Source organism: Bufo bufo, chromosome 1 (genome assembly GCF_905171765.1).
Source record: "Bufo bufo chromosome 1, aBufBuf1.1, whole genome shotgun sequence".
Lineage (NCBI taxonomy): Eukaryota > Metazoa > Chordata > Amphibia > Anura > Bufonidae > Bufo > Bufo bufo.
This window is the reverse complement of record NC_053389.1, coordinates 471,605,987-471,632,965: the sequence shown is the minus strand read 5'-3', so window position 1 is coordinate 471,632,965 and position 26,979 is coordinate 471,605,987. Positions and strand designations below refer to the sequence as shown.

Below are 26,979 nucleotides of genomic sequence, written 5' to 3'. Positions count from 1 at the left end.
CCTGTGATGAGAACATAGTCTTGCCACTTTACAAATCACTAGTCAGACCACACATGGAGTACAGTTCTGGGCTCCTGTGAACAAGGCAGACATAGCAAAGCTTGAGAGGGATCAGAGTAGGGCAACTAAAGTAATTACGGGAATGGGGGGACTACAGTACCCTGAAAGATTATCAAAATTTGGGTTATTCACTTTAGAAAAAAAAAAGACAACTGAGGGGAGATCTAATAACCATGTATAATTATATCAGGGGTCGGTACAGAGATCTCTCCCATCATCTATTTATCCTGAGGACTGTGACAAGGGGACATCCTCTGTGTCTGGAGGAATGAAGGTTTGTACACAAACATAGAAGAGGATCCTTTACGGTAAGAGCAGTGAGACTATGGAACTCTCTGCGTGAGGAGGTGGTGATGGGGAGATCTCTAAAAGAGTTCAAGAGGGGCCTGGATGTGTTTCTGGAGTGTAATAATATTACAGGCTATAGCTACTAGAGATGGTTCGTTGATCCAGGGAGTTATTCTGGTTGGAGTCAGGAAGGAATTATTTTCCCCTTAAGTGGGTAAATTTGGCTTCCACCTTTTTTTTTTTTTGCCTTCCTCTGGATCAACTTGCAGGATAACAGGCTTAACTGGATGGACAGATGTCTTCTTTCGGCCTTATATAGAGTGTGCACGTGTATATTTATTTATTTTTTTCTGGACTTTCATTCTTCAATGAAGACCCTCTATGAAGTTGGCAGCTCATGTACATGGCACTTTCTGTTCTACATAACCACATTCTACATAACAAGAAAATCTTTAGAAAAGGCACACACCACTAGAATGAAACATTTATGTTCTGCAATAGTTTAGAACAGAAAAGTCAACTTTATTTTTTACAAAATGGTTTCCAGGGAATTAAAATGCAATGCTAGTACTTGCAGAATCAAGTTCAAGAAACTTGTGGCAATTTAAGTGAATATAAATATTTCAAAAGCCTCTTAAATGTAAAAGTTTTAAAAGTAAACTGTAACATTACATATTCCCCTAAACCAGTAAGCTAAACCATGAGAATTATTTCTCCTGAAATGGAATCTTGCCAGTTGGTTAGTAAAGCTATACCACATTCATTCCATTTCCAGATAGAAGAATTAAAGCCTTTTTTTCCTTCCGCATATCACACAATGGGCTTCGACAGAAGCGTATTTAAAGAGACAGCACCAGGTTCTACCATAGCTTTAATAATCATCTCCTCTGCTCACAACTTCCTTGCAGGTTGGGCGCAATAGTATGGTGTGCTCAAATTGTGCTGTGTAAGAGCCTTTGATGTCACAGAGTGGTGGGTAGGGGTCTACTATACCCAAATCACACAGGTTCTTTAGTGCCATTAAGTATTTACTCTCTCCAAGACGATCTAGCCATCTGCGGCAGAAAGCAAGAGTGCCAAAATTCTCATTGATGACATTCAGCAAGTGTTTTGCTCGTGGAAGCCTGGAAATTAGGAAGAAAACCAGAAGGTCAGGAATGTGCCTAAAGTAGGAACACTAAGTAGTCATATCACTTCCATTGGCAACTGTGTAACCTTAACCTTTCATACCTTCACCATGGCCATACTAAGCCAACTATCCATCTTATATATAAAAAAAAAAAAAAAAAAGTGGCAGCAGTGAGTAGTGCCACCATATTTGAGATTGGGTACAATGAGATCTGTCATTATTAGGCCTGAAGGTTGGGGACAGTCTTTTTAAGGAATTATGAAGCGTTGTTCAGCACATTTATTCATACTTTACCTAATTGGCACATGTCCCACATCAAAGTTCTTCATGTAGTGAGAACATTCCATGTCATCATGAACAACCCCCTTTCCAGTACTGCCGAATGTTTCTATTGCGTACACCTCACCTTCCTGAAAAGACATAACTCTATAATATAGATACCGGGATACAGTAAATACAAAAATGTTACCTGCATAGACCACCAGTACATACCTCCATTCGTGTTGCTTCTCCACCTTTCACAATGGGTACAGTTTTTCCACCATGTATTCTGTAAGGTCCAATGGAATGGCCATTCAAATTCCGTATTGGTTTCACTGAAATTACATTTATAAAAAATGTATTAGTATAAAAAACACATGATAGGTCATCAAGCTGTGTTAGGCCACTCACAGACGAAGGAGTTCAATGCGAGAAACTCCCTGCATGTGGCAGTGCGAGATCCCGTTCTTAACTCTGCTTCTCTGACAGGATCATACAGCATTAGGTCTCATGCACACAGCCGTTGCCGTATTACGGCCCGCATACAGTGGGTCCGCAATACACAGGCACCGGCCGTGTGCACCCGGCACCACGGATGCGGACCCATTCACTTGAATGGATTCGTAATCCGGAGCTGCAGAGCAGAGGCACGGAACCCACCGGGCCCCATCCATGCAGCAGTCGCGACAGATCCAGACCCATTTAACCACCTCAGCTCCCCTACCTTAAACACACTTAATGACCAGGCCACTTTTTACACTTCTGCACTACACTACTTTCACCGTTTATTGCTCGGTCATGCAACTTACCACCCAAATGAATTTTACCTCCTTTTCTTCTCACTAATAGAGCTTTCATTTAGTGGTATTTCATTGCTGCTGACATTTTTACTTTTTTGTTATTAATCGAAATTTAACAAAATTTTTGCAAAAAAATGTCATTTTTCACTTTCTGTTGTAATTTTTTTTTAAAAAACGACATCCATATATAAATTTTTCTCTAAATTTATTGTTCTACATGTCTTTGATTAAAAAAAAAAAATGTTTGGTTAAAAGAAAAATGGTTTGGGTAAAAGTTATAGCGTTTACAAACTATGGTACAAAAATGTGAATTTCCGCTTTTTGAAGCAGCTCTGACTTTCTGAGCACCTGTCATGTTTCCTGAGGTTCTACAATGCCCAGACAGTAGAAAAACCCCACAAATGACCCCATTTCGGAAAGTAGACACCGTAAGGTATTCACTTATGGGCATAGTGAGTTCATAGAACTTTTTATGTTGTTTTGTCACAAGTTAGCGGAAAATTATGAATTTTTTTTTTTTCTTACAAAGTCTCATATTCCACTAACTTGTGACAAAAAATAAAAACTTCCATGAACTCACTATGCCCATCATGAAATACCTTGGGGTGTCTTCTTTCCAAAATGGGGTCACTTGTGGGGTAGTTATACTGCCCTGGCATTCTAGGGGCCCTAATGTGTGGTAAGTAGTTTAAAATCAAAATCTGTAAAAAATGGCCGGTGAAATCCGAAAGGTGCTCTTTGGAATGTGGGCCCCTTTGCCCACCTAGGCTGCAAAAAAGTGTCACACATCTGGTATCGCCGTACTCAGGAGAAGTTGGGCAATGTGTTTTGGGGTGTCATTTTACATATACCCATGCTGGGTGAGATAAATATCTTGGTCAAATGCCAACTTTGTATAAAAAAAAAAAAAAAAAGGGAAAAGTTGTTTTTGCCAAGATATTTCTCTCACCCAGCATGGGTATATGTAAAATGACACCCCAAAACACATTGCCCAACTTCTCCTGAGTACAGCGATACCACATGTGTGACACTTATTTGCAGCCTAGATGAGCAAAGGGGCCCAAATTCCTTTTAGGAGGGCATTTTTAGACATTTGGATCCCAGACTTCTTCTCACGCTTTAGGCCCCCTAAAATGCCAGGGCAGTATAAATACCCCACGTGACCCCATTTTGGAAAGAAGATACCCCAAGGTATTCAATGAGGGGCATGGCGAGTTCATATAATTTTTTTTTTTTTTTGGCACAAGTTAGCGGAAATTGATTTTTTTTAGTTTTTTCTCACAAAGTCTCCCTTTCCGCTAACTTGGGACAAAAATTTCAATCTTTCATGGACTCAATATGCCCCTCACGGAATACCTTGGGATGTCTTCTTTCCGAAATGGGGTCACATGTAGGGTATTTATACTGCCCTGGCATTTTAGGGGCCCCAAAGCGTGAGAAGAAGTCTGGAATATAAATGTCAAAAATTTTTACGCATTTGGATTTCGTGAGGGGTATGGTGAGTTCATGTGAGATTTTATTTTTTGACACAAGTTAGTGGACTATGAGACTTTGTAAGAAAAAACAAACAAAAAAAATAAAATAAAATAAATCAATTTCCGCTAACTTGTGCCAAAAAAATGTCTGAATGGAGCCTTACAGGGAAGTGATCAATGACAGGGGGTGATCAGGGAGTCTATGGGGTGACCACCCCCCTGTCATTGATCACCCCCCAGTAAGGCTCCATTCAGAGGTCCATATGTTTTTTACGGATCCACAAAACACATACGGACGTCTGAATGGAGCCTTACAGGGGGGTGATCACCCCATAAAGACTCCCTGATCACCCCCCTGTCATTGATCACCCCCCCTGTAAGGCTCCATTCAGACGTCCGTATGTGTTTTGTGGATCCGATCCATGTATCCGTAAAAACATATAGACCTCTGAATGGAGCCTTACAGGGGGGTGATCAATGACAGGGGGGTGATCAGAGAGTCTTTATGGGGTGATCACCCCCCCCCCCCCTGTAAGGCTCCATTCAGACGTCCGTATGTGTTTTTCGGATCCGATCCGTGGATCCGGATCATGGACCCAATTCAAGTAGAATGGGTTTGGATCAGTCGCAGCTGCCGCACGGATGGGGCCCATGCATTGGGGACAGCAAATTGCAGTCCCCAATGCACGGAATGGCCGCACAACGGTCATGTGCATGAGGCCTCTTAATGATTTAGAATGCTGTGTGACCCTGGGAGACCTGAAATCTATTGGATTACACTGACATAATGCTGTCAGTGTAATACAGTAGATTCTATGACTCTCAGGGTCACATAGCATTATAAATCATAACTTGGTGCTATCCTGTTAGAGGAGTACAGTTCAGAACGGGAACTCACAATACAGGTTTCTCGCATTGAACTTGCTCTCAGTCTGTATCTGGCCTTAGTATTTTTTATTTATTTTTTTCTTCATGAAAAATGTGTAAACGCACCTTATTACCCACTGCTTTTATGCCATGATTGTAACAGGCTGTGGTGTGCACAATCACATATCAGCCACTCACCTTGATAAGTCTTGCCTTCAATTTCAACCTCATATGACTCCATAACTTCTTGGACTGCTTCACCAACATCACATAAGCGCACATCAATGCCAGAACACTAAACAAATACATCCTTAGGTTAGACTTCACACTTTGGTGACCTAGATGGTAGGTAACTCTAGTTTTAAAGGCTAAAAGGGTTCTCCGATTTCCTGATATTAATAACTTAGGATAGGTCATCAATATGAGAAGAATGTGAACTGAGCTACAGTACCCCAACACAGCCACTACACTACCTTCTGTACGCTGTTTTTTTCTAGTGCTGGAAGGTGCCCAGAACAGCTTATACTGTACTCATTTCTCTGCAGTTTAGTCTTCTGTATGCTTTTGATCAGACACCATCATGAATTTTACATTTTACCCGAACCCTCTATGCTAGCAATCCTAAGCTACCTCAGCACAGCACCACATGGGCAGCTAGAGCAAGTGCCACCTCTACCAGCTGGGGAAACACTAAGTAGCCTCTCCCCTACACAACTCCGCCCTGAATTCGGCCTCATGCACACAACCGTATTTTGTATCAGTGTCCAATCTGCATTTTTTACACATGACTCAATTTCTATAGGTTGACAAGAATAGTCATTTTCAGTAAAGGGGGAAAGAAAACTGTGAATTGCACACATAAGGCATCCATATTTTGTGGATCAAAATGACTAGGTCATGTGCACGAGGCCTAACTGTGCAATAGTCTGTAATCATTATCAGTAATGTGATAGTGATAGAAGACGCAATAATAAAATGGCTGCTTGAACCTCCCTTTAAAATGTACTCTAGTTTTGGTGGAATTTGCCTTTAAAGGAAACTGAGGTAGCTGGTCACAGGCGCCCAATACAGGAGAATATGTGAGTGGAACATCTGCTTATGTTATAATGTGCACATTACAGGCTATTTTGCCTGGCACTTTCTGTTATCATTGTAAGTTTATCACAACTAGCAGTAAGTACTTACATGCCTTAAAGGGGTGGTCTCAACGCCTGCCTATATGCCCTACAATTACATGACAATTCTTACACCTTTAAAATACTTATAAATATAGCACTGGCGAGAGGGAAATAGAAGGGGCGAACGCCCTGACAATGAAATGAAGCCCTCAACTGCAAGATTTTCTCTAAATGCAAAAAAACAAAGTTCCTTTAAACGTCATACCTTTATCCCAGTGTTTGTTGCATCTTTGACAGCCTCTAGCAACTTGTCATACTTTGGATTGAAGGTTACAGTGAAAGCACAGTCAATTATACGACCTTTAAAGATGGCACAAAAGAAATACCTTTAGGCACTTTCCTAGCCACATGCAGGCAGATAACAGTTTTGCCGCTATATTCACCATTGATATGGGTTCCAAAATCAATTTTGCAGACATCATCATATTGCAGGACGGTGGTATCACCAGCATTAGGAGTGTAGTGGGCTGCACAGTTGTTTAAGGAGCAGCCTGTGGGGAACGCAAGGCCGGCATACAGTCCATTTTCCTTGATAAGCTTGCGAGAGCAGTCTTCCAGCTTTTCACTGAAATAAAATAAAAGCAGCAAGGTTTCATACTGGCATGTCCAGTTCTTCATGCACACATAGGATAATGCTACTCAACGTACTGAAGGGCAACTCAGTGATAATAGAAAAATGCTCTACCATTCAGAGGGTTGTCAAGATCTGCAAGTTGACTGCATGATATTAAAGTGGCTGTGACGTACTATCCCACCTGATCAAACATCAACTATAGGACATCTGCAAGGATCTGAACTATACTGATCCTGTCATTTATCCCACAAAAAAAAAAGCCAGAATTGCTGTTTTTTGCTTATCCTCCACAAAAAAAAAAAAAAAAAAAGTATTACCTGACCCAAAATAGTACTAGTGAAGACTAGAAATTGTCCTGAAAAAAAATCTCACACAGCTTTGTAGAAAGTAAAATGTATGGGTCTTGGGATACAGCAATGCAATAACATTTGCTTTTATTTTATTTTACATTTTTTTAAGTTATGATATTTATCTCACACAAAAAAATAAAATGAATAAAAAGTGAACAAAATGGAACCAAAGAAAGTACACGTCATCGCACAAAAAAATAAAATATATTAAAAAAAATAATAATCAAGCTCCGTAGGAAAAAAAAATGATGGGTCTTGGAATGCGGCGATGTTAAAACCTTTTTCTATTTTTCAAAACAGGAGCTTTTTTGTATGGCAAAAGAGGTAAAACTTTGGAAAAATACTGACTATTATTTGGTATTACGGTAATCGTACTGACCCAGAGAATACAGTTGTTATTTATGCAGCAGTGAATGTCACAAAGTGTAAAATGTAAAAAGGACAACGGCAGAAATGCTGTTTTTTCCATTCCCCTAAGAGTTAACAAAACTTAATGAATGAGTTATGGATACCCCAAAATGGTCCCATTAAAAACTACAACTTGTCCCGCAAAACACAAAAAAGAAAAGAAAAAAAAGGACTCATAGGGCTACAGCGATTGGAAAAGGAAAAAAAATAAAATAAAATTATAGCACTTGTAATGCAACTATGAAAAAACAAAACAAAAAACCCCTTGCTTGGTCACTAAGGGGTTAATATTACACAATTGTAATGAAAGATAAGACTGAAAAAAATAACACAGAGCTTACTAGTGTAATAGAACTTACCAGATTTCAATCATGGTCATGCCTGGCTTGATCCAACTCATGACATACTTCCTCACTTGTCTATGAGCTTCAGCAGCTTGTCTAAAGTCTGTCCATATCTCCTCACTGGCCTGGTCCAGTGCCTTCTTTTCATCACTGGTTGTCCTCCACGCAGCAGAGCGTCTACAAAAGACACAATGGCCCACGGTTACTTTTGTGGCTGCGGATTAATTCCTGCATAATTTGCACCAAAATCTGACATCTCATTTTAGACATATTTGTGAAGAAAGTAAGCTGAAAAGACTAGACAGTAAGGGGGCGGGGGATTTACAAAAACTGGTGCAAAGGAAAACTGGCTTAGTGGTGCATAGCAACCAATCAGATTCCACCGGATCTGTACATCCTGCCCTCTGTTAGAAATGCCAATTTTTCTCAGCAACATAGACAAGAATGGGACATGTATTTTTTCTGAGGGAGGCCATGGAACGGAAATATGGATGTGGACAGCACATCTTTTGCGGTCCCTTTGAAATAAATCGGTCGACATCCCAGCCACAAAAAATGAGGTTCGGTTGTGGACCAAAACTACAGTTGTGTGCATGAGGCCTTAGATTTACTAATTCTGCCTATTAGGAGGAGTACATTTTCCCCAATATAAGATCTTTACATGTGCCACATTTATCTACCACAACACAAAGCCAAGAGTATCATTCATAATCCGGTAGTGGCAGCTATACTAAGACCAGTGCTACATACACCAATCTCAGTCCAATTACCATTGGTGTAAAATGTGCACATACACCGACAAGCAAAAGGGTTAACAATATTGTTACCTCTGACTTTCAGGCTCCATATCTCACCATCCACTACAGCTTCCAACCTGAGACTACCATCATTTTATAGACATGATCTTGGTTAGCTCATACATAAATTGGACTTGCAACTATTTAGCATATGGTTAGTTATGCAGATTCTTTTCATGTAACTGTATTGTTACTGTTTTGCTCCTAAAATTCAAAATTAAAATTTTTCTTATTTTGTGAATCCACCTCTGGCTTTCAGCACTGCCTGAATCCTTCTGGGCATGGTCTCGATCAGATTCAAGCATGTCTCGACCGAAATCTCTTCACCTTTACTCACAAGTGTTAGATAGGGTTGTGAGGACCAATCCAGCACCTCTACTTCATTGTCATTGAACAATTTCTTTGCCAATCTCGACGTATGCCTCAGGTCGTTGTCCTGCTGGAACACGATGCTGTCCTTTTCATACCCATAGTACTCGAGTGTAGGAAGAAACTCGTCTTGTAGGATACTCACATATAGCTCAGCGGTGAGGCCACAATCAATCCTGGTCAAGTATCCAACGCCTTTGGCTATAAAACAACCCCATATCATCAGGCTTCCTCCACCAAACTTGACAGTTCCTTCAATTTCTCTATCAGTTAGTCCCTTTGTCTCTTGTTTCTCCCAGACCCATTTGCACCCATCAGAACCCAGTCTATTGACTTTTGTCTCATCAATCCATATCACCCATTTCCAATCTTCTACTGTCCACAGTTAGTTCTTTTTTGCAAACGCTTCTTATGATTATATTTAAGTCAAGGCTTCATCACCTTTTTTTGGGACACCATTACAGACTTGTGTCGCATGGTGCTTGCATGGACGTCTGTGATGTCACGATTACGAAGCAAACGAGCCACCTCCACTGCAGTGTTTGTCGCGCCAGAACTGATAGACCTTGTGATGAGCCGACTTGCTGACTCCAATATTTTGCTTGGCCGTCCACCTGTTGGCTTTGGAATGGATGGACGGACTTCATTTTGTAATCTTCCAACTGTCATGGCACTCACATGATGCAGTTTGGTAATTTTCTTGGCCAAGATACCGCTATCGATGAGCTGGATGATGCTCTCTCTCATTTGTTGGGAAAACTTCTTCATGGGTGCTCTTGGATTCAAACCAGTAACCTTTCGCTTGGGAATCAACCTAATAACACATTGCGCTATTAGGGAATGTGAGAACAGGTTGTAATCTAAAGATCATTCCACCACCAGGAGCAGAACAGTAACAATGCAGTTACATGACAGCTAAATAGTTGCAAGGCAAATTTATGTATGAGCTAGCCAAGATGATTGTCTATAAAATGATGGTAGTCTCACATTGGAAGTTGTAGTGGATGGTGAGATATGGAACATGAAAGTTAAAAGTCCAAAACATTGTTACCCTTTTTCTCGTCAGTGTATTTATGGAAAGGCACCTTCTGACAGTCTGTTGCCCAGAAATTAAAGGCGTTTTCCTATGAAAAGGTCATCAGTGGCTGATGGGTGGGGGTCCGCAGACTTCTCTCAGCGCCGTACAGTGTATAGCGGCTGGGCTTGGTGTCGCAGCTCCGCCCCATTCACTTCAATGGTGCTGCGCGGTGACCAGGCCATGAGCCCGATGAACGTGATGTCACTGGCCTAGGCTAAGCTGTGAGAAGGCCACGGCACTACTGTATGCGCCACTGCCTTCACAAACAGCTGATCAGCGGGGGATCCCGGGTGTCGGACCCCCTCCGATCTGATACTGATTATTTATCCAGAGGATAGGTCATCATTTAAAAATATCAGAAAATACTTTTAATATCGGCACCAGTTTCTGGTTTAAACGCGCACCCTTATTTTCAGTGACACTTATGTAAGAGCGCCCATTACATGCACCCCACATACAAAAACATAAAATCTCTCATATACATACCCATCCTGAGAAGGAGGATACTCGCATTCCTGTCCTTTGGGGAACACACCATTTGTATAGAGATCACAAATTGGAATAGATGGCGGGTCTGTTTGACATTTGGCTGAAACAATAGACAGATACTTAAGATCCAGAATACTCAGCAGTACCATCATTTTACACAATTATTGCCTTCAAAATGACAAATCCTGTAGAAACCATGAATCTGTGTTACACGGTGACACTCATTATTGCAGAGAGGAAGACTGCTTCTTAGATCAGGGAATAAGACGTATTCATTTAAAGACATCTCCCTACAGATCTCACCCTCAGCTTCATATATGCACCAAAATCAGAGCAGAGTGTGGCCGCACCCTAAAGGGGTCTTCCGGAATGATAAACTGATGGTCTGTCAATTAAACTGAATTGTAGCACCTGGCGCTGCCACAATCAAATATACAGTCAGGTCCATAAATATTGGGACAGCGACACAATTCTAACATTTTTGGCTCTATACACCACCACAATGGATTTGAAATGAAATGAACAAGATGTGCTTTAACTGCAGACTGTCAGCTTTAATTTGAGGGTATTTACATCCAAATCAGCTGAACGGTGTAGGAATTACAACAGTTTCCATATGTGCCTCCCACTTGTTAAGGGACCAAAAGTAATGGGACAATTGGCTTCTCAGCTGTTCCATGGCCAGGTGTGTGTTATTCCCTTATTATCCCAATTACAATGAGCAGATAAAAGGTCCAGAGTTCATTTCAAGTGTGCTATTTGCATTTGGAATCTATTGCTGTCAACTCTCAAGATGAGATCCAAAGAGCTGTCACTATCAGTGAAACAAGCCATCATTAGGCTGAAAAAACAAAAACAAACCCATCAGAGAGATAGCAAAAACATTAGGCATGGCCAAAACAACTGTTTGGAACATTCTTAAAAAGATGGAACGCATCGATGAGCTCAGCAACACCAGAAGACCCGGAAGACCACAGAAATCACTGTGGTGGATGACCGAAGAATTCTTTCACTGGTGAAGAAAGACTTACATTACTCTTACCGGTAATCGTTTTTTCCCTTTAGCCTCCACAACGGCAGTAAACATGGAGATTATCCTGCCTTCTCAGGGACAGGAAAACAGCTTTGTGGACCAGCCCATATAAGGCCCCCTCCCTCTTACCTCTCCAGTTAGTAACCTAGTACTCAGAGATAAATGCAAGGAAGGTTTAATAAAGAACAAAAGTAACAAATATCAGAGCCAGTCTGCTCTAACTTAGAAGAACATATATATTTCATCAATAGAATATACACATATAAGTATGAATACGTATTAAATAATGTATATCTAAATATAGTAGATTTTTTATTTTTTTTTGGGGGGGGAATTCCTCCTGCCGTTGTGGAGGCTAAAGGGAAAAAACGATTACCGGTAAGAGTAATGTAAGTCTTTTCCCTACGCCTCCACAACGGCAGTAAACATGGAGGAAGTAACATAGGATAATAGCCTAGGGTGGGACAACTGCAGATAGGACTCTCCGCCCAAAGGCTAAATCCCTATTTGCAGAAACATCTAACTTGTAATGTCTAAAAAATGTACATGGATTGGACCATGTGGCTGCACGGCAGATGTCCTCTAAGGAAGCTGAAGCACCCTCGGCCCAGGATGTGGCTAGGGCCCTGGTAGAGTGAGCTTTGAGAAACGGTGGAGGAGGAACACCCTCTGTCTGGTAGGCTAGATAGATACAGGACTTGATCCATCTTGATATTGAAGTTTTGCTGGCAGCTTTCCCCTTCAACATGCCCAGGTATTGAATTAGAAGTTGATTAGTCTTCCTAATCTCCTTAGTGGCTTCCAGGTATTGGAGGACACATCTCCTGACGTCCAGGTTAAAAAAAGTCTCTCTTTTTCGTTCTTTGCCTGAGAACAAAAGGAGGGAAGGATAATTTCCTGTTGGCAGTGGAATTTAGAGACTACTTTTGGGAGGAATTCAGGAGCATGTTTTAGTGTGATCCTGTCGTCAGAAACGGAAAGGTATGGAGGCAGGATAGAAAAGGCTTGTATTTCGCCTACCCTTCTGGCCGTAGTGATGGCTAGCAGGAATGATGTCTTAAGAGTAAGAATTCTTAAGGGTATATCTGTAATAGGCTCAAATGGAGGGTACATAAGCTTGGACAGTACCAAGCTTAAGTCCCAGGGAGGCACTAGGGATCTTAACCTAGGACGAATCCTGATGGCCGCCTTAAAAAACCTTTTTATTATTTCCATGTTAGCCAGTTTACAGTCCATAAATACACTCAAGGCTGCTATCTGAACCTTCAAAGTACTTACTGCGAGGCCTTTATCCAACGCTGCTTGGAGAAAGTCCAGTATGAGGGACATCTGAGGTTCTCCTGATGGGTCGTATTTATCCTCCCCGAAGAGTAGAAAGGATTTCCAGGCCCTCAGATATATTTTCGAGGTGACTGGTTTCCTACTAAGAAGTAAGGTGGAGATCACTTTCCTAGAGAAACCTTTGTTCCTCAGGATGTTTCTTTCAGCCTCCAGGCCGTCAGACGGAGTTGGGCGACTTGAGGATGAGAGACCGGACCCTGAAGTAGAAGGTCTGGGCGAGGAGGGAGGATCCAGAATTCTTCTCCTGCCAGAATCTTCAGGATCGGAAACCATGATCTGCGGGGCCAAAATGGAGTGATCAGGATGATTCGTACTCTTTCTTCTAAAATCTTTGCTATGACCCGCTGTATGAGGGAGAATGGTGGGAATGCATATAACAGGATTGGCGGCCAGGGTACCGAGAGCGCATCCACCTTTAAGGGTTGATCTTCTACCGCCAGAGAGTAGAAATTCGGAACCTGTCTGTTTTTTCTCCTGGCGAACAGGTCGATCTTCGGCGTTCCCCACCTGGAACAGATCTGCTTGAATACCTGAGGGTTTAGCATCCACTCTCCTGCGTTTAGCTGGTCCCGGCTGAGGAAGTCCGCCACCTGATTCTCTTTTCCTCTCACATGTGCTGCTGAAAGGGACTGAATATTCTTTTCTGCCCAACTGAAGATTTTTGTCACCACCAGGGCTAGCGACAGGCTTCTTGTGCCGCCCTGTTTGTTCAGGTATGCCACTGTTGTAGAGTTGTCCGACAAGATCTTTACATTCCTCTGTAGGAGGGAGGGTGCAAATGTCTTCAGGGCTTCCCAAACCGCGGACAATTCTCTCTTGTTGGAGGAGGCTTTTTGCAGAACGAGACCCCACTGGCCTTGAGCTAGTTTCCCTTCCATGTGGGCTCCCCACCCTTGTTGGCTGGCGTCTGTAGTAATAACTACCTGATCCGATGGTCTCCAGGGTACTCCTTTCAAAAGATTTTTCCGATCTGCCCACCAATTCAAGGATGTTTTTATTGCATGAGGGATTTTTACCTTCTTGTTTAAGGATGTTTGTTTTTTGTCCCAGGTTCTTAAGAGAAATGATTGGAGGGTTCTTGAGTGGAACTGTGCCCATTTTACTGAAGGGATAGTGGATGTCATTAGACCCAGGATGACCATCATCTCTCTGAAAGAGACCAAGTGTTGTTTCTGAAATCTTCTCACTGTCGTGATCAGGCCATCTTGTTTCTGTAGAGGAAGAAAAGAGATCATTTTCTCCGAGTCCAACAGTACTCCTAGAAAGTTTATCTGGGTTGAGGGTATGAGACAGGATTTTTCCGTATTGATTATCCACCCCAGGTTGGTAAGTGTGGTCCGGATTGTCTGGAGCTGCAGGAGTAACAGATAGGATGATGGGGCTGCTATTAGGAAATCGTCTAGGTACGGAAAAAATAGAATTTCCTTTAGGTGAAAGAACTTGGATACTTCTGTTATGACCTTCGTGAAAAGCCTTGGGGCTGAGCTGAGACCAAACTGAAGTACCCGGAACTGGAAGTGGCACAGCTCTCCCTTGAACCATGTTGCCAGTCTGAGAAATTTCTGATCCTCCTTCTTGATGGGTATATGGTAGTAGGCATCTGCCAAATCTAATGTTACCATGGCGCCGTTTTTTGGGATCAGGCTGATGACTGTTTTTATGGTTTCCATCTTGAACCTTTTGTATATGATGTATTTGTTTAACATCTTCAGGTTTATTATTAATCTGAACGATCCGTTTGGTTTCTTTATCAAGAAGATCGGGGAGTAAAACCCTTTCTTCTGTTCTTGCTTTGGGACTGGGATGATGGCCCCTTTCTCCAGCAGAAGTCTCAACTGATGATCCATAGTTAGTTGGCTTATCTCCCCTGGACGAGGGTTCTCCATATATCTGTCTGGTGGGCAGGTTTTTAACTCTAGACTGTACCCATTTTTTATGACTGACAGCACCCATGGAGAGGCCTGGATATTTACCCAGGCTGGATAGAACTGGGACAGTCTTCCTCCCACTACGCTTTTGGCGTCATTGAGTAGAGGTGTGGGCCGATTTGTCAGGGTTAAACAGGAACCCTCTGCCTTTACCCCTATTGGACTGCCAGGTTGGTCTAGTGTCCTTTCTTTTTTGGTCCGGCCTACCTCGTTTCTGGGACCGAAAGGACCGTCTTTGTTGAAAAAATTTTGATTCTGTAGGAAAGCCCTTTTTTCTATCTGAAGCTTTCTCTAGAATGTCGTCCAAGGCCGTACCAAACACCCTATCTCCCTCACATGGCAGAGTGCACAGCTTGTTTTTAGAGGCTGTGTCACCAGACCAGGTGCGTAACCATACTGCTCTTCTAGCAGAGTTAGAGAGGGCAGCAGATCTGGCTGAAAGCTTCACTATGTCTGCTGACGCGTCTGCCATAAAATTAGCGGCTTGTTTTAGCATAGGTATAGAAGCTAGGATGTCTTCTCGTGGAGTGCCTGACTCTAGATGTTCCTCCAACTGTCCCAACCAAAGGCCCAGGGTTCTAGCTGTATAAGTTGCAGAGATCCCTGGTCTTAGAGTGGCCGTAGAGGATTCCCACATCTTTTTAAGGAGGCTTTCACATCTTTTGTCCATCGGATCTTTCAGAAGGCCGAGGTCTTCAAATGGAAGGGCAGTTTTTTTGGAGATTCTTGCTACTGGGGCATCTACTTTAGGGGTCTTATCCCAGGCCACAGAATCATCTTCCGCGAAAGGGTATTTTCTCTTTAACCACTTAGAGGCGGATTGTTTTTTCTCAGGGTCTCTCCATTCTGAGTGTATTAACGCTCGGATGTTAGGGTGGACGGGAAAAACTCGTTTTTTCCTGTCCCCTAATCCAGCAAACAATTGGTCCTGTACTGAAAGGGGTTCTCTGGGCTCTTCCAGGTTTATTGTAGCCCTAATAGTTTTCAGAAGGGAATCCGTCTCCTCAACTGAACAGAGAGGTTTACCGCCTGCTTGATCTGAAGTATCAGAGTCAGACCCAGAGGAAATTTCACCTTCATCCAGGTCAGAGTCCTGCATATTAGAGACTATGGCTCCTGAGGTAGATGGTCTGGGAGGCAATGTAGATAACTTAGCTTCTACAGCTGCACCCACTTCTTCTCTGATTATGGTTTTCAGACTTTCAATTAAGGATGGGGTCTCCTCTGACACAACCTTGTCACAACACTTTTGGCACAATGATTTCTTGTATGTACCAGACAGCGATTTCTTGCACATTACGCATTTTTTCTTCAAAGGCGGATCCTTTTTTGAGGATTCTTTACCCTGAGAGACACAAAGTTAGAGAGGAAAGTTTTATCCTTAGTCTCTAAAAGAGAAGGGTAAAGAACCACCACCAAGGAGACCCCCATACAGGATAAAGCACCCCGTTATTTTAGTAATGGGAGGAGGCTTACCGGGCTAGAGGGCCTGGAGGTATCTGTGGGCCGCCTGGGCGAATCGTCAGCTTGCTGGGACATCTTTCTCAGGAGAAGAGCGCAGGAGCTGCATCTGGACGCCGGCAGCCGCGCTCTTTTACTTCCTGGTTCCCACTGATAACGACATATGCCCCGCCCCCCCCCCTCGCGTCACGCGCCGGCCTTCCGACGTCACATAGAATCCAACTGCCGGCGCGCGCGCATAGGGGAAGAAGTGGGGAGCGCTCCCAGGCCCAGGAACGCTCCCCCGGCTCGCAGAACAGGGCCGGTCCGCACTGGACGCGGGTCCAAAGCCCGGGGTGGCCAGCAACGCTGGGCTTAAACCTCAGGGAAGGAGGAACTTTTATAGAGTTCCGCGACCCTATCCCCTGCCTCAGCCCTCCGGCCAGAGCCGGGATACAAACCGAAAAGGCTGGGCGCGTGACTGATCCATTCCGGCAAGTCCTGACCTTCTGAGGGACAGGAAAACAACTGGAGAGGTAAGAGGGAGGGGGCCTTATATGGGCTGGTCCACAAAGCTGTTTTCCTGTCCCTGAGAAGGCGGGATAATCTCCATGTTTACTGCCGTTGTGGAGGCGTAGGGAAAAACACCCTTCACAACAGTTGGCCAGATCAAGAACACTCTCCAGGAGGTAGGTGTATGTGTGTCAAAGTCAACAATCAAGAGAAGACTTCAGAGTGAATACAGAGGGTTCACCACAAGATGTAAACCATTGGTGAGCCTCAAAAACAGTAAGGCCGGATTAGAGTTTACCAAATGACATCTAAAAAAAAAAGCCTTCACAGTTCTGGAACAACATCCTATGGACAGATGAGACCAAGATCAACTTGTACCAGAGTGATGGGAAGAGAAGAGTATGGAGAAGGAAAGGAACTGCTCCTGATCCTAAGCATACCACCTCATCAGTGAAGCATGGTGGTGGTAGTGTCATGGCGTGGGCATGTATGGCTGCCAATGGAACAGGTTCTCTTGTATTTATTGATGATGCGACTTCTGAAAAAAGCAGCAGGATGAATTCTGAAGTGTTTCGGGCAATATTATCTGCTCATATTCAGCCAAATGCTTCAGAGTGCCATGGACGGTGCTTCACAGTGCAGATGGACAATGACCCAAAGCATACTGCAAAAGCAACCAAAGAGTTTTTAAGGGAAAGAAGTGGAATGTTTTGCAATGGCCAAGTCAATCACCTGACCTGAATCCGATTCAGCATGCATTTCACTTGCTGAAGACAAAACTGAAGGGAAAATGCCCCAAGAATAAGCAGGAACTGAAGACAGTTGCAGTAGAGGCCTGGCAGAGCATCACCAGGGATGAAACCCAGCATCTGGTGATTTCTATGCGTTCCAGACTCCAGGCTGTAATTGACTGCAAATGATTTGCAAAAAAGTATTAAAAAGTGTAAGTTTGATTTCTGATTATTATTCTGTCCCATTACTTTTGGTCCCTTAACAAGTGGGAGGCACATATGCAAACTGTTGTAATTCCTACACTGTTCACCTGATTTGGATGTAAATACCCTCAAATTAAAGCTGACAGTCTGCAGTTAAAGCACATCTTGTGTTCATTTCATTTCAAATCCATTGTGGTGGTGTATAGAGCCCAAAATTTTAGAATTGTGTCAATGTCCCAATATTTATGGACCTGACTGTACCTGATAAACAATGACGAAGACTTGGGCACCTTATTCTGCTGATCAGCATGGATGTCACAATTAGATACTGATGGTCTTCATCTATCCGAAACACAGGCCCCAATATTACAGTTGTGGGAAACCCCTTTAATTGACAATGTAAGACAGCATCATATCCCTTATGAGAATACACACCTCCTTTCTTCTTCTTCTTTTTCTTCTTCTTCTTCCCACCATCTCCTTCACCTTCGCCATCTTAAAAAGAAGAGAGAAGAACTATAATCCATAAACATGTAACATCCTTATACGTAGGCCGCATGCCCACGTCTGGGAAACACGGCCCAGGTGTCAGCTGCATCTCCTGGTCCGCCGGCCTCTCCCTGACACTAAATTTACAGAAAATGGTGCACTACAATGGTAAATGCAATTGACAATATATGGCTAAATCCTCACACCGATATTAAAATGAGACTTCGCCAATATATTCTTATATCAAGAACATAACGGAGCCCGTGCACCCTGTCAAGGTCTCTCAAAGTGGCACGGGACCTAACGCTAACCTACCTATGCCGTATGGGCAATAATAAATAGGGGCATAAAGTCTGACACAGCCAGCAGCTCCCAGTTACCTCCAGCGTGAAATCACACATACAATGCAAGGAGACTGCGAGTCCCACCTATAACTGACTCATGTAACGCAGGCTGCACTTAAATGTTACCCATAGATCAAAATCAAGGCACATTTAAACCTGGAGTTGCCACACCTGCAGGCGTGCATGTAAAAACAAAATAAAGTGGTCATTAAAGGCAGGAAGATGCTCAAAACCACATATGCTGTTGTGCATTTCTAACCGGGGGAGCAAATCCTGCCCATGTGATCCATTGCTAACAGCAATCCCCAGGAAAAATGCATACAATGGAGGATGCCCGCAGCGGACCACATGCACCACAGTGACTTACTATGCAGCGAGTTCCTATCTGAGTGTGGGTCCATTGTACTGTACTCACATTATCAAGTACAGTGCAACAGACCTGCGGACAGATAGGAACACACTGCATCTTAAAGCACTACCATGCTGTGAGCTTGTGTCAGGGAGAGGCCATCGGACACGTGGGTCATGAGACCAGTGGCGTCGCCAGGGGGAAGCCAGAGGGGGCCACGGCCCCCCCTACATCATGCTGTGCCCCCCCAACTAAAATGACCCCCCCCCCCCCCCCAAGTGAGCCACCGCCGGGCACAGGGAGATGAGCGCTTCCATTGCGCTCATCTCCATTGTAAACTGTCTGTGCCAGCGGAGGTGCAGGGGAGGGAGAGGCGTGTCCCTTCCCCTTCCTCTGATAGGCTGCAGGCAGGCCCGAAGTGGAGGAGAGGCCCCGCCCCCTAATTGCTCCTGTTTATCTTTCTAAAGCTAAAGGACCTTTGATGATGTCATCACAGGTCCTGTAAGGGAACTGCACAGTGTAAAGTGTAGTTCCCAGGTTAGAACAGTGCATCTGCCAGGACCTGTGATGACATCATCTTCAGCATCACAGGTCCTGCAGAATCTAGCAAAGGAACTGCACCAAAAATGGTGTAGTTCCTAGGTTTCAAAGGTATATCTGCCAGGACCTGTGATGACATCATCACAGGTCCTTCAACCCCTAACAGCAAGTATTAGAAGTTCACAAGCAGCTCTGCATTGATCCATACAGACTGGAATGGAGAGGTAAGAGGAGGTCCTCCACTTCTCATCATTTACCCCCCCCCCCTCCTCCATGCCCTGTTTTTACTCATTGCTCACTCATGTATAATACTTCAGACAGTTACAGTGACCACTACCTCATGTACCTCACACACAGTGACCATAATGTATAACTGACCACATATTTCTATAAACACTGCATCTACAGTATTATACCTTGTATGCCTCATATATATATATATATATATATATATATATATATATATATATATATATATATATATATATATATATATATACACACATACACACACACACACACACACATACACACACACACACACTGCATATATCAAACAGTATTATAGATGCAATATGTACAGATATATAGTATATACCGCAGTGCACTGATATGTGAGGTATGAGGTATAATAGATGCAGTGTGTACAGATATATAGTATATACAGCAGTGTACTGATATCTGAGGTACGAGGTGTCAGTACACTGCTGTATTTACTATATACCTGTACACACTGCATCTATTATACCTCGTACCTCACATATTACACTACTGTATATACTGTATACCTGTATACACTGCATATATTATACCTCGTACCTCACATATCAGTACACTGCTGTATATACTATATACCTGTACACACTGCATCTATTATACCCTGTACCTCACATATCAGAACACTAGGGAATATACTATATACCTGTACACACTGCATATATTATACCGCGTACCTCACATAACTGTACACTGCTGTATATAATATACATCTGCATCTATTATACCTCTTTTGTGTGCCAGGGCTGTTTTGTAATCCCAATCCGGCCCTGATGGCATAAATTATAAAACGCAGCAGCAAGAATAGTTCATGGAACAAAGGGAGGGGCTATAAAAGGGGAATGGGGGCCCAATTTAGATTCCTGCTATGGGGCCCAGTGATTTTTATGTACGCCCCTGGCTGCAGGCACTAGGCCGGCAGCCTATCAGAGGCCGGCGCAATGACGTCATCGTGCCACCTGAGCCTTACATTACAGCGTGGGACACAGGAAGAGGCTGCATCGCATCGCTGACACTTAGGTAAGTATAAGTGTTTTTTTTTTTTTTTTTTTACAATAGTGTTACTGGCACATTGGGGGGGCTTATTACAATACTGGCACATGATGATGGGGGGGGACTTAATACTGGCACATGATGATGGGGGGGGACTTAATACTGGCACATGATGATGGGGGGGGACTTAATACTGGCACATGATGATGGGGGGGGACTTAATACTGGCACATGATGATGGGGGGGGACTTAATACTGGCACATGATGATGGGGGGGGACTTAATACTGGCACATGATGATGGGGGGGGACTTAATACTGGCACATGATGATGGGGGGGGACTTAATACTGGCACATGATGATGGGGGGGGACTTAATACTGGCACATGATGATGGGGGGGACTTAATACTGGCACATGATGATGGGGGGGACTTAATACTGGCACATGATGATGGGGGGGACTTAATACTGGCACATGATGATGGGGGGGACTTAATACTGGCACATGATGATGGGGGGGACTTAATACTGGCACATGATGATGGGGGGGGACTTAATACTGGCACATGATGATGGGGGGGGACTTAATACTGGCACATGATGATGGGGGGGGACTTAATACTGGCACATGATGATGGGGGGGGACTTAATACTGGCACATGATGATGGGGGGGGACTTAATACTGGCACATGATGATGGGGGGGGACTTAATACTGGCACATGATGATGGGGGGGGACTTAATACTGGCACATGATGAAGGGGGGGACTTAATACTGGCACATGATGAAGGGGGGGACTTAATACTGGCACATGATGAAGGGGGGGACTTAATACTGGCACATGATGATGGGGGGGACTTAATACTGGCACATGATGATGGGGGGGGACTTAATACTGGCACATGATGATGGGGGGGACTTATTACTGCCACGTGATGGGGGGCTTATTACTGCCACGTGATGGGGGGCTTATTACTGCCACGTGATGGGGGGCTTATTACTGCCACGTGATGGGGGGCTTATTACTGCCACGTGATGGGGGGCTTATTACTGCCACGTGATGGGGGGCTTATTACTGCCACGTGATGGGGGGCTTATTACTGCCACGTGATGGGGGGCTTATTACTGGCACGTGATGGGGGGCTTATTACTGGCACGTGATGGGGGGCTTATTACTGGCACGTGATGGGGGGCTTATTACTGGCACGTGATGGGGGGCTTATTACTGGCACGTGATGGGGGGCTTATTACTGGCACGTGATGGGGGGCTTATTACTGGCACGTGATGGGGGGCTTATTACTGGCACGTGATGGGGGGCTTATTACTGGCACGTGATGGGGGGCTTATTACTGGCACGTGATGGGGGGCTTATTACTGGCACGTGATGGGGGGCTTATTACTGGCACGTGATGGGGGGCTTATTACTGGCACGTGATGGGGGGCTTATTACTGGCACGTGATGGGGGGCTTATTACTGGCACGTGATGGGGGCTTATTACTGGCACGTGATGGGGGGCTTATTACTGGCACGTGATGGGGGGCTTATTACTGGCACGTGATGGGGGGCTTATTACTGGCACGTGATGGGGGGCTTATTACTGGCACGTGATGGGGGGCTTATTACTGGCACGTGATGGGGGGCTTATTACTGGCACGTGATGGGGGGCTTATTACTGGCACGTGATGGGGGGCTTATTACTGGCACGTGATGGGGGGCTTATTACTGGCACGTGATGGGGGGCTTATTACTGGCACGTGATGGGGGGCTTATTACTGGCACGTGATGGGGGGCTTATTACTGGCACGTGATGGGGGGCTTATTACTGGCACGTGATGGGGGGCTTATTACTGGCACGTGATGGGGGGCTTATTACTGGCACGTGATGGGGGGCTTATTACTGGCACGTGATGGGGGGCTTATTACTGGCACGTGATGGGGGGCTTATTACTGGCACGTGATGGGGGGCTTATTACTGGCACGTGATGGGGGGCTTATTACTGGCACGTGATGGGGGGCTTATTACTGGCACGTGATGGGGGGCTTATTACTGGCACGTGATGGGGGGCTTATTACTGGCACGTGATGGGGGGCTTATTACTGGCACGTGATGGGGGGCTTATTACTGGCACGTGATGGGGGGCTTATTACTGGCACGTGATGGGGGGCTTATTACTGGCACGTGATGGGGGGCTTATTACTGGCACGTGATGGGGGGCTTATTACTGGCACGTGATGGGGGGCTTATTACTGGCACGTGATGGGGGGCTTATTACTGGCACGTGATGGGGGGCTTATTACTGGCACGTGATGGGGGGCTTATTACTGGCACGTGATGGGGGGCTTATTACTGGCACGTGATGGGGGGCTTATTACTGGCACGTGATGGGGGGCTTATTACTGGCACGTGATGGGGGGCTTATTACTGGCACGTGATGGGGGGCTTATTACTGGCACGTGATGGGGGGCTTATTACTGGCACGTGATGGGGGGCTTATTACTGGCACGTGATGGGGGGCTTATTACTGGCACGTGATGGGGGGCTTATTACTGGCACGTGATGGGGGGCTTATTACTGGCACGTGATGGGGGGCTTATTACTGGCACGTGATGGGGGGCTTATTACTGGCACGTGATGGGGGGCTTATTACTGGCACGTGATGGGGGGCTTATTACTGGCACGTGATGGGGGGCTTATTACTGGCACGTGATGGGGGGCTTATTACTGGCACGTGATGGGGGGCTTATTACTGGCACGTGATGGGGGGCTTATTACTGGCACGTGATGGGGGGCTTATTACTGGCACGTGATGGGGGGCTTATTACTGGCACGTGATGGGGGGCTTATTACTGGCACGTGATGGGGGGCTTATTACTGGCACGTGATGGGGGGCTTATTACTGGCACGTGATGGGGGGCTTATTACTGGCACGTGATGGGGGGCTTATTACTGGCACGTGATGGGGGGCTTATTACTGGCACGTGATGGGGGGCTTATTACTGGCACGTGATGGGGGGCTTATTACTGGCACGTGATGGGGGGCTTATTACTGGCACGTGATGGGGGGCTTATTACTGGCACGTGATGGGGGGCTTATTACTGGCACGTGATGGGGGGCTTATTACTGGCACGTGATGGGGGGCTTATTACTGGCACGTGATGGGGGGCTTATTACTGGCACGTGATGGGGGGCTTATTACTGGCAAGTGATGGGGGGCTTATTACTGGCACGTGATGGGGGGCTTATTACTGGCACGTGATGGGGGGCTTATTACTGGCACGTGATGGGGGGCTTATTACTGGCACGTGATGGGGGGCTTGTTACTGGCACGTGATGGGGGGCTTATTACTGGCACGTGATGGGGGGCTTATTACTGGCACGTGATGGGGGGCTTATTACTGGCACGTGATGGGGGGCTTATTACTGGCACGTGATGGGGGGCTTATTACTGGCACGTGATGGGGGGCTTATTACTGGCACGTGATGGGGGGCTTATTACTGGCACGTGATGGGGGGCTTATTACTGGCACGTGATGGGGGGCTTATTACTGGCACGTGATGGGGGGCTTATTACTGGCACGTGATGGGGGGCTTATTACTGGCACGTGATGGGGGGCTTATTACTGGCACGTGATGGGGGGCTTATTACTGGCACGTGATGGGGGGGTTATTACTGGCACGTGATGGGGGGCTTATTACTGGCACGTGATGGGGGGCTTATTACTGGCACGTGATGGGGGGCTTATTACTGGCACGTGATGGGGGGCTTATTACTGGCACGTGATGGGGGGCTTATTACTGGCACGTGATGGGGGGCTTATTACTGGCACGTGATGGGGGGCTTATTACTGGCACGTGATGGGGGGCTTATTACTGGCACGTGATGGGGGGCTTATTACTGGCACGTGATGGGGGGCTTATTACTGGCACGTGATGGGGGGCTTATTACTGGCACGTGATGGGGGGCTTATTACTGGCACGTGATGGGGGGCTTATTACTGGCACATTATTGGTGGGCACTATAGGGGCATCTACTGAGGCCACAAAGAAGGGGTGTTTTATATGGGAGGCTCTGTACAGTAGCATTTTATACTGGGACACATTATGGTTGGTACTATGGAGAAGGGGACTGAGGAGTACTATGGAGTCATCTACAGGGGCACTAAGAAGGGGTATTTTATACTTGCAAATTATGGGGGACACTGAGGGCATCTACTGGGGCACGATATATGGGACATTTTATACTGGTACATTATGGGGGGCACTAGCAGAAAGGGGGGAGAGGAGCACTATGGAGGCATTTACTGGTGCACTATATAGGGGTATTTTATACTAGCACATTATGGGGGACATTAGCTCAACTGGGGGCATAAGGGGGTATGTTTTGCACATTATAAGGAGAATTATTTCTACTGGGGGGCATTATGGTGGGTTTTATTACTCCCCCATGGTATGACCCCCTAGTAGCAGCACCAGCCTCTCCCTGCTCTGCTATCCCTCTGCCCCTTCTCCAAATCCTTATTATGAAATCTTTCTCATTAGGATAAATCACAACATCAGCTCCGCAGAGCCCCCGGCCAAGTGTGAAAGTGGCGTCTGAGATCCCCAAGGGCCAAGCCAAGTAATTGTAAGTGTTCATGTGAAATATGTTTATTTTATATATGTACACTCCTGTGAGAGGCGGGGATGGAGATCTGTGGATGACACTGTTATAGGGAGGGAGATCTGTGGATGACACTGTTATAGGGAGGGAGATCTGTGGATGACACTGTCATGGGGTGGATCTGTGGGTGACACATATAGCATAAGATGCTATATACGGTATGTGGCATCCACAGATCCCCCCATAGCAGTGTCATCCACAGATCCCCCTCTCTATAAAAGTGTCATCCACAGACAGCTGGACTTTTCTTCCCTGTTGCGGTTTTAGATATTGGGTAAAGTATTGCAGCATTTCTAAGCGTACTTGTGTAAATGTATCGTTGTTATAGCTGCCCCCCCTACTTTTGTCCTGGCCCCCAGTGTGCCCCCCCAAAATTTGAAAGCTAGAGACGCCACTGCATGAGACTCAGACCTTATGCCCCACGATAACCTGTAGGGTGCCTATAAATGCCTACTCACATCTGGTCCATTCCTGACCCGCAGACCCCAGTGTACACATGCCTATAGTTCTTACCTTCCTCCTCCTCGTCCTTGTTTTCCAGGGTCTGCTTGTCCAGCTGTTTCGTCACCTCATCAATGACGGGGGCTGCGGCGCCGGCTTCTTTCTCGGGCTCTTGTCCTGCAGAATACACATGTAATGAGTGTAAGCTCCTACGTCAGAAATGTTCCACAGTGATGGGGACCTGCGAGGAGGCGCTATATTCTACCTTACAGACAACAATTTCCACAGAGATTCCTAATGTCACTAGTCACACAACCTGATCACCATCATGTACTCAGCAGTTTAAATGCGGATCCACCAGTGGCAGCTTGCTGATGGTTTCCAGTTTACTAGCATGACCCTATCCGTGCACCTTAGTCCAGGTAGATTGTAAGCTCCTGTGTCCAGGACACGGGGAGGACCTGTCACCGCCGTCTACACCCGCTGAGGCCAGCCCAAACCCGCACCATGTCCCCCTTCCGAGGCGGTCTCCTACCGGCTTTCTTCTTCTTCTTCTTTCTCTTCTTCTTGGCGGCCGTGCTGTCCCCTGCAGCCGCCACTTCATCCTCCTCCAGCTCTCCGTTCACATGCGAACCCCCGTTCTCCACCCCGGAGCTCTCCCGTACAACCACGACGCTCGCCATCTTACCAGAGAAGGGAAGGCTGTCAGGTGCGCATGTACATGACTGCTCCGCGATGCAGCAGGGCCGGCGAGGTGCATGCTGGGATATGACTGGCGGACCGGAGGTTGCTGCAGAGAGATGACCAGCAGAGGGCGCTGTGTCGCTCAGGATGTCACCTAAAATCACTTATCATGTGTCACAATTTCAAGATGAAATAAAATGTCATTGTCATTTCCCGCTAGAATATTAATATTTTGCCCTGCTTCTAATATTCTACTGATACTGTTTTCTGGGAAGTTTCACAAGACCAGTCAAAATGATCCATCAGGGTTGCCATCCCGAATTCTTCTTTTTTTCTGGGTAACTTATCCCAAAATCACTTCCAGAAAACATTTTTAGGGATAAATTGAAAATCTATAATGAATGATAAAGATTACAAGTAATATAGATCTATATCTCAATATACTGATAAGACCTCATTACAAGCTTTTACTGTGAGGTGTAAAATGATAATTATCACCAAAGTCATCTAGTCAGGTACCACCAGCCTCAAAAAGCCACG

At 45.3% G+C, this 26,979-nt stretch overlaps 1 protein-coding gene and 1 long non-coding RNA gene across 2 annotated transcripts; one reads left to right on the top strand and one right to left on the bottom strand.

The window, feature by feature from the left end:
- Positions 1-849: 849 nt before the first annotated feature.
- On the bottom strand, positions 850-26,438 carry METAP2 (methionyl aminopeptidase 2). The gene is made up of 11 exons (XM_040408976.1): positions 26,291-26,438; positions 25,828-25,932; positions 18,093-18,152; positions 10,465-10,567; positions 7,750-7,911; positions 6,442-6,623; positions 6,264-6,358; positions 5,079-5,175; positions 1,970-2,073; positions 1,772-1,887; positions 850-1,472 (listed from the first exon to the last, which is right to left on the bottom strand). The coding sequence occupies exons 1-11, from the start codon at positions 26,436-26,438 to the stop codon at positions 1,220-1,222; spliced, it is 1,425 nt and encodes a 474-aa protein (XP_040264910.1). The 3' UTR covers positions 850-1,219.
- Positions 18,879-25,795, top strand: LOC120980112. The gene is made up of 3 exons (XR_005774469.1): positions 18,879-19,008; positions 19,207-19,214; positions 25,701-25,795. It is a non-coding gene; the product is annotated as an uncharacterized LOC120980112 (long non-coding RNA).
- Positions 26,439-26,979: the final 541 nt, after the last annotated feature.

What these genes read in the sequence shown, in the direction of transcription:
- METAP2 (XM_040408976.1), bottom strand. Translation starts at nt 26,438, where the DNA reads ATGGCGAGCGTCGTGGTTGTACGGGAGAGCTCCGGGGTGGAGAACGGG. An exon ending in AAAGAAGAAGAAGAAAGGAG is followed by an intron (nt 10,568 to 18,092) that starts GTGTGTATTCTC and finishes CTATTGTTTCAG; the next exon opens with CCAAATGTCAAACAGACCCG. An exon ending in GAGAAGCAACACGAATGGAG is followed by an intron (nt 1,888 to 1,969) that starts GTATGTACTGGT and finishes ATGTCTTTTCAG; the next exon opens with GAAGGTGAGGTGTACGCAAT.